At 42.6% G+C, this 8,887-nt stretch overlaps 1 protein-coding gene across 1 annotated transcript in view; it reads left to right on the top strand.

Annotated features, from left to right (window-relative positions):
* The window catches only part of hlcs (holocarboxylase synthetase (biotin-(proprionyl-CoA-carboxylase (ATP-hydrolysing)) ligase)), a gene marked incomplete in the record, with an annotated part of 49,493 nt that overhangs the window by 17,043 nt on the left and 23,563 nt on the right, over window positions 1–8,887 (top strand). Inside the window, 1 exon segment of the mRNA XM_037687732.1 lies at window positions 5,684–5,952. Within this exon segment, the coding sequence (XP_037543660.1) occupies window positions 5,684–5,952 (269 nt within the window).

Genomic DNA, 8,887 nt, shown 5'->3' on the forward strand with positions numbered 1-8,887 from the left:
GCTCTGGATGTTTCTACTCCAGACTCAGTCCACTGCTTCCGCAGGTCCCCCAAGGTCTGGAATCGGCCCTTCTCCACAATCCTCCTCAGGGTCCGGTCACCTCTTCTCGTTGTGCAGCGTTTTCTGCCACACTTTTCCCTTCCCACAGACTTCCCACTGAGGTGCCTTGATACAGCACTCTGGGAACAGCCTATTCGTTCAACAGTTTCTTTCTGTGTCTTACCGTCTTGCTTGAGGGTGTCAATGATGGCCTTCTGGACAGCAGTCAGGTCGGCAGTCTTACCCATGATTGCGGTTTTGAGTAATGAACAAGGCTGGGAGGTTTTTTTTTTCTATTGGACCTTATTGGGTCAGTACAAGTCGGACCGCTTCATTTTTCGTTTCCACAGTGCCCCTTTATGCTTTCAGTACAGGTTCCAGTGGGGGAGGTGTTCAAATTCACGTCACGTGCCTCTCACCAGCTGTTGGTAGTGAGAAGCTGAAATGTTGGTTACATACTGTAACCCCAGATTCTATGAGTATAGGTGCAGCCCTTTAAGGCTGTCGCTATTGTGTGTATCCCTTCGCGCGCAGCACAGCACTGAAAACTTTAGTCCACGCCCACCTGCTGTGTAGGCCTCATCCCCTGTCCATATAAATTACGGTGAGGCGGGTAATCGGCTCCCAAATAGCTTTTTCTTCAGCCATTTAGGAACCAGTAAGGCCCAGAGTTTAAAGGGCTACGCCTATACTCATAGAATCTGGGGTTACAGTACGTAACCAACGTTCTATTTCGTATAGGCTTCGCCCTTTAAGGCTATCGCTAGTGGGTTAAAGGTGAAGTAGGATGTAATCTATGCCTCACTGTGTCCATTCAGACACAACATGAAGCACCGAGGTAGCTGAGCATCCGCTCGGCCGCTCGTCTTCCGTCACTACGCTCTCCAGGAGGGAGGTGGCAGCTCCACATCGCCTTTCTCGGAAGAATCATTCGATTCACTGCGTGACTGCATCAAAGAAGGCGGTGGCCTTGTCCCACGCATAGCGTCCTGCCACAGAAAAAACACTGAGCGGAGCTGCTGCCAACAACGCCTTTTTCAAGGGAATCATCCGATTCACCGCAAGGAAAAATCGTTAGAAACGACGATGGCATCATCCAGCGGGTAGCGGCCCGCCACGGAAAAGCACTCCTCGGTGCTTACCTTGAACAAGGCTGCCCGTCTCTGCTTCTCCTCGGGGAGGAAGTGCTCACCGGGACGGCAGGAGGTTGGCGTGGCGGAGACCCAGGCATCCTTAGCAAAGGTCGTGCCGGTCAAAGCTGGACAACTTTTCCTCCTTCGTTATTCTGACAGTGCTAGCTAGCTGGCTGAAGAAAAAATGGGAGCCGATTACCCAGTCTCACTGTAATTTATACGGACCGGGGGTGAGGCCCACTCAGTAGGTGGGTGTGGAATAAAGTTTTCAGTGCTGCGGTGCGCTCGAAGGGATAAACCCACTAGCCTTAAAGGGCGAAGCCTATACAAAATAGAACAGGTTTCAGTACAGGATAATTTATTTTGAAATTTCTGATAAATTAAAAAGAGTACAGATTATTAAAATGATCAAATTAAACATTTCAATCATTTTAATAATCTGTACTATTTAATTTATATTAAAAAATAATCATAATAACATATAATATAATATGTAATTTTTACTTTCTGTGAGCTTTAAACAAATCCAACAAGCTGTTCATATGTTGCCAACAGACATTCAATCCAAGTTTACATATACAGTTGTCCCTCGCTACTTCACAGTTTGTTCATCGTAGAGTCGCTCTATCGAGGTTTTTCAAAATAAGATTGGACATGAAACACAACTGGCTGATTAATGGATGAACCGCATGATCGACATGGAATTTTTATTTAAAATAAATTATTTTAAATTATTTACCACCTGCTGCACATTTGTGCAGCCCAGAGCTACAGAAAAAGCTTTTTCCTGCACTTTTGTGTAGCACATATTGCAGGATAAAATTCCTGCTGCAGCTGATCAGCTGATCACCATGCAGAGCAGAGAAGTGGGTGTAGCCAAGAGCGCTTGCAGGTGGCAAAAAGCAGAGGAGGCAGAGAGCTGAAATCATGACATTCTGTGCTCTTTTAGAGCGTTCAGAGTTCAGAAATATCCATCCATCCATTATCTTTATCTGCTTCTTCCATTTTGGGTCACGGGGATTGCCAGTGCCCATGTCCAGCAATCACTGTGCAAGGGGTGGGGGACACCCTGGACAGGTCTCAAGTCCATCACAGGGCCACATAGAGACAAACGAGACAAACAACCATTCACTCTCTCACTCACACCAAGGGACAATTTAGAGTTATCAATCAGCCTAACATGCATGTTTTTGGTCTGTGGGAGGAAATCGGAGTACCCAAAGAAAACTCACGTATGCACGGAGAGAACATGCAAACTCCACCCAGAAAGGCCTCCAGACAGGGATTTGAACCAGGGACCTGTTCGCTGAGAGGCAGCAGCTCTACCAGTTGCGCCACCGTGCTGCCCTGGTTTAGAAACATTGTTTAGAATATTGCAAGTGTGTGGAAAGGGTTATATTTTTTATTATATATATATATATATATATATATATATATATATATATATATATATATATATATATATATATATACAGTGCCTTGCGAAATTATTTGGCCCCCTTGAACTTTTCAACCTTTTGTCACATTTCAGGCTTCAAACATAAAGATATAAAATTTTAATTTTTTGTGAAAAATCAACAAGTGGGACATAATCATGAAGTGGAATGAAATTTATTGGATGTATCAAACTTTTTAACAAATAAAAAACTGAAAAGTGGGGCGTGCATTATTATTGGGCCCCTTTACTTTCAGAGCAGCAAACTCAGTCCAGAAGTTCAGTGAGGATCTATGAATGATCCAATGTTGTCCCAAATGACTGATGATGATCAATAGAATCCACCTGTGTGTAATCAAGTCTCTGTATAAATGCACCTGCTCTGTGATAGTCTCAGGGTTCTGTTCAAAGTGCAGAGAGCATCATGAAGACCAAGGAACACACCAGGCAGGTCCGAGATACTGTTGTGGAGAAGTTTAAAGCCGGATTTGGATACAAAAAGATTTCCCAAGCTTTAAACATCCCAAGGAGCTCTTTGCAAGCAATCCTATTGAAATGGAAGGAGTATGAGACCACTGCAAATCTACCAAGACCCGGCCGTCCCTCTAAACTTTCATCTGGAACAAGGAGAAGACTGAGCAGAGATGCAGCCAAGAGGCCCATGATCACTCTGGATGAACTGCAGAGATCTACAGCTGAGGTGGGAGAGTCTGTCCATAGGACAACAATCAGTCGTACACTGCACAAATCTGGCCTTTATGGAAGAGTGGCAAGAAGAAAGCCATTTCTCAAAGATATCCATAAAAAGTGTTGTTTAAAGTTTGTCACCTGGGAGACACCAAACATGTGGAAGAAGGTGCTCTGGTCACATGAAACCAAAATCCAACTGTTTGGACACAATGCAAAACGATATGTTTGGAGTAAAAGCAACACAGCTCATCACCCTGAACACACCATCCCCACTGTCAAACATGGTGGTGGCAGCATCATGGTTTGGGCCTGCTTTTCATCAGCAGGGACAGGGAAGATGGTCAGAATTGATGGGAAGATGGATGGAGCCAAATACAGGACCATTCTGGAAGAAAACCAGTTTGAGTCTGCAAGAGACCTGAGACTGGGACGGAGATTTATCTTCCAACAAGAAAATGATCCAAAACATAAAGACACATCTACAATGGAATGGTTCACAAATAAACGTATCCAGGTGTTGGAATGGCCAAGTCCAAGTCCAGACCTGAATCCAATCCAGAATCTGTGGAAAGAGCTGAAGACTGCTGTTCACAAACGCTCTCCATCCAACCTCACTGAGCTCCAGCTGTTCTGCAGGAAGAATGGGCAGAACTTCAGTGTCTCCATGTTCAAAACTGATGGAGACAAACCCCAAGAGACTTGCAGCTGGAACTGCAGCTGGAACTGCAGCAAGAGGCGGAGCTACAAAGTGTTAACGCAAGGGGGCCCAATAATACTGCACGCCCCACTTTTCAGTTTTTTATTTGTTAAAAAAGTTTGACACGTCCAATAAATTTCATTCCACTTCACGATTGTGTCCCACTTGTTGTTGATTCTTCACAAAAAATTAAAATTTTATATCTTTATGTTTGAAGCCTGAAATGTGGCAAAAGGTTGAAAAGTTCAAGGGGGCTGAATACTTTCGCAAGGCACTGTAAGTAGGTTGTTTGAGTCCTAAGAGCTTACTTCTCCTCTTCTTCACTTTTCTTCACTTCTCATCTCTCCTCTTCATCTGAGGGTCTTCCTCAGACTGCAACTTTCAACCACACCTCTAACTTGAAAGGGTGGTCGATTTGAACCAATCAGAATGAAAGGGCCGGACTTTTATCAACTAAATAAAGTATTATTTTAATCTGCTCTGTTGAAAATGTCATCAAAGAAAAAAATGTGACACTTCTGCCAACTGTGAGATTATAAACCAATAAAACACGTTGTTAACCTTGTAAACAGAAAACAAGTTTGCAAACTTTTGGCTACATGTATTCCGGTCAGCTGTAAGAGAAACAAGCCAAGTTACTAGTTGTTCCCAGCAAACAATTCTTTCATTACAGGAAAACATTACTTTCCAGAATGTGAATAAAAGTCTGTCAGTTTTCTGCATGCAGAATAGAGGGACTTAGGTGTCGGACTGCAAAGGAATTCTTTCAACAGGGACAAGGCTTTTCTGTTATCAGCCTGATTTACAGTCGTTTGTTGGATGTTGGTACAAGGTGATACCAGAATTTCCTGTGTGATATGTACTAACTCAAAACATCCGTTTTGGGTTCACAGAAAGGGCTTTCAGATATTATCAGATGGATCAGGTAATTTGGCTGTCTTTGCAAACCATAAGTCTCTTTTGGACATTTTCCAGACTTAGGGATGCTGAGAAAAGGTTTAAACTGTCCCAGGTCTGAAACGGGGGTGGGGGGGTGTAATGTCTCAGTTGTTGTTCTTTAAGAGAGAGGAATTTCCTTTTTTTATTTAAGGGACATCTTTACAGAATGAACTTTGTTCCAATTATCAGAAAAATAATTGAATGTTATAACAATTTCAAAGTCAGGCATGCATGTATATCTCTACACCCGACACATTTCCTTCCTCGTGTTCTTCGACTAACAGTGGCACAATTTCCACCGGCACCCTGTTTGTCAACAGCACCGGTGGTTGCCATTGTTAACCGGGTCTCGACCAGTCCGATATGGTTTCGCATTGATGAACTAGCATTATAGTTTAGGGAAAATTGTTTTACGTCTTATGCTCTTCCTGACACAACCCTCACCTTTTACCTGGGCGAGATACACTGGCTTGTGGTCCCTAGTGGCTGGTTTGTGTCAAACCTTAGTACCTGTTATTTATTGAGTTATTTATTTTTGTCTTTACATCTGAACACTTCTTGACAAACTGGTTTAAAAGTAAATAAATATAAAAACAATTTTTACTTTACTTTGGTTGTACCGCTAATGAAAGTAATTTTTAAATATCATGGTTTTGATGGCCAGATCCAACACTTGACAAGACTAATGTACTATAACAGCTTTATTAATAATGGAATAACTTCAGATGCTAATTTTTATGTTCCACACAGGAGGCCAGGAATATCTTCCTGAAGTGGCTCCAGACATGTGCAGATTGTGATAACGTCCTTAGATTCTCCAAGGCCTCTTTCAAAATGGTGTCCTCTTCTGAACTCTGTGATGACGCCCTTCCTGGGGGCTGCCTGGCCTTGATCACAGAGTGCCAGGAATTTGACCACTTCGATATGGAGATTTATTCCAAAAATCTGCAGACCAGCCATCTTGGGCACACCCTGCTGTATGCTGAGATTGTCACTTCTACAATGGACCTCTTAGAAGGGTAACCAATTATTTTCTATTCTCTAACTATTTTCTAAACATTTTTCATTTTTGATTACTGCTTTCCCCCCAAAAAAATATATTGGTATTTGTAACCAAACACAAGTGTAGTTAGACTTGTTTGGATTGATCTTACAGAAGACATGTAAAACCACAGTTTACTGACTTACCAAGCAGACTGTTGACTTCAGTCATTCATTCAATCAGATGTAAGAGACAGACACATGTCCAAATGTCAGGTGAATGCAAATGTAAAGAAGACAAGTAAGCTTTATTGCAGAATGCATGTTGCTTATTCTATATCTCTTAAACAGTGTTTAGACTTACACATTGTGCAGATTTCCTTCAGTAAATGTTAAAGTAAGGTTAGCTGCTGAGCTCAGGTTCAAAACAAATTGTAGAACAAGTTTGTAGGCTGAGTTAGAATGTCGAAGGTTTGGAAATATGAGCTCATCAAACACCTAAACATTCAACACCAAGGTCATTTTGCAAAGGTTATATAAGTTCCAACTAGGGGTGGGCGATATGGCTCAAATATAATATTGTGATATTTCAGAACATTCTGACGATAACGATAAATGTCGTGATATAACAAAAAAAAAACAGAAATCATAGTTCTTCATTTGACAAAATGAACTTGTTGCTTGCATTATTATATATGTAAAAAAAACAAGGGTTAATTTTACTTACTGCAATTACTTTATTTAGATTATGTAGATATTATTTTACCTTATGACGTGAACGGACAGCTGACGTGGCAGCAACAACTGAAGCGTGAAGCATGTTGAAGTGTGTTGGTAGCTGAACAAAGGGAACAATATTTATGCCCTCTGTTAATAATAATTGGTGAATATCTGAAAAATATTCAGGCACATTGAAAAGTGTTCGAGATGGGACCAAAAAAGAATCAGGCAATGGAGGATTTGGACGATATTAAAAAGGCGCTGGACTTCCTGTCAGAGGAGGTCTCTGCTGTCAGGCTTCAGCAGAAAATGATCTTGGACTTAGTTGATGGGGTTAAATCACTTAAACTTCATAATGCTGAAAAAGACAAACGCATAACATTCTTGGAGAACCGTGTCGGAACTGGAGCAGTACACGCAAAAGAACAACGTAATCATCACCGGCCTGCGTGTTAAACCTCGCACGTATGCACGGGCGGTTACAGCGGAGGTAGCGGGACTGCAGATGAGAAATTGTCGGATTCCGTTGAGCAACAGGTGACTTCTTTTCTCCTGTCCAAGGGAATAGAAGTTGAAAAGAACATCGTCGAAGCCTGTCATCTGCTGCCCAGGAGGAGCAGCAATGACAAACCAGCCATCATTATGAGGTTTGTCAGCATTAAACATCAAGCAGAGTTGCTAAAACAAGGGAAGAAGCTGAGAGGACCGGACGTTTACATTAACGAACATCTGTCTAAAAGAAACGCGAACATCGCCAAGAAAGACCGGTTCCTGAAGAAGCAAGGGAAGATCCAGGCTACATGGACTTCAAGTTGAAAAAAAAAAACCGCACAGTTTTGATAACTTTTCATCCCCCGTGCCTTTTGAACAAAATGGCCAAGTTTGAAAGCAGTTGAGTGAAATCCCTAGGAGGAGTTTGTTCAAATGCGGAGGCTGTAAACCGCCAAAAAGGTGTGAAATTTGGGACGGCATTCCAAAATGGCCGCCTTCCTCTTTATCGTACAACGTTGGTGGCAGAGGGTTTTCTGTGCATCTTGGGGAGTTGGACAAGTGTACCAAATTTCATGATTTTACGACAAACTAAGGTTAATGCGGAGGGTATTCAGAAAATTTCCAGGTGACGCTCTTGATCTGTTTCTGTTGCGATTTTTGCGATGCCCTCAAAATACAGAATTTTTCACCAGTCCTGATGCATCTGCCAAATTTGGTGAGTTTTGGGATATGTTAAGGCCCCCAAAAGGCCAATTCATTTGACAGAAAAATTGCTCGGGCATAATGAACTGAGTGATTACAATAGACCTTCGCAGCGCTTCGCTGCTCGGGCCTAATTAAATCAAAGGAGGAAAAGGTTACAGTTTAGAGCGCTGGCCTCTCCGTTCTATGACGCAATCATAAAACCGGAAGGGCCTATGTCCCGTGTCATTATTCATTTATAGGGTCCTAGACTCCTCCTCTACAGAAGTTGGAGCGCAACCTGTCACGTGTATGAGGGGGCGTGACTAAGTGTGATCTCAATGGATCTTATGTGGTTATGACGTGAAAGGAAATATGACACGGTGTTTCAAAAGCTTTTCTGCATGATGTAGCAAGCAAAGATAAACTCTATTCCTTAACAAGTATTGAATCCCTGGGAGACTCTTTTTAGAGTTGCTGGCCCAGTTTAACCCAGTCAGAACCAGGTCATGATTTCATTATATTCCCTTCTCTGAGCAGATCAAAACCCCCAGGACCAGTCTAGATAAATATCTTAACACCAGTCAGCATCAGGTGAAAAGGAGGAACCCAGACCCAGACCAGTGGTCATTCCATATGTTGAGGGGGTATCAGAGAAACTGAGACGTTTATTTTCTAAACATAACGTCCCAGTGGCTTTTAAACCCCAAAATACATTAAAGACTGGTTCATCCCAAAGATCCAGTCCCCCGGCACAAACAGAGTAATGTTGTGTATGTTGTTCAGTGTCAGGAGGGTGATCAGTCTTACATCGGGGAAAACTAAACAGCCACTGGCCAAAAGGATGGACCAGCACAGAAGATCAACATCATCAGGCCAGGACTCTGCGGTCTACACTCATCTCCAGGCCAGCGGTCACTCTTTCAGGGATGAAGATGTTCACATCCTGGACAGAGAGGAACGATGGTTTGAGAGAGGAGTAAAGGAGGCCATCTTTGTGAAAAGAAATCGTCCATCATTAAACAGGGGCGGAGCCTCCGGGTTCAACTGTCCCCCTCTTACAATGCTGTGATTGCTAGT

This window comes from Nematolebias whitei, chromosome 14 (genome assembly GCF_014905685.2).
Source record: "Nematolebias whitei isolate Nwh7 chromosome 14, NemWhi1, whole genome shotgun sequence".
NCBI lineage: Eukaryota > Metazoa > Chordata > Actinopteri > Cyprinodontiformes > Rivulidae > Nematolebias > Nematolebias whitei.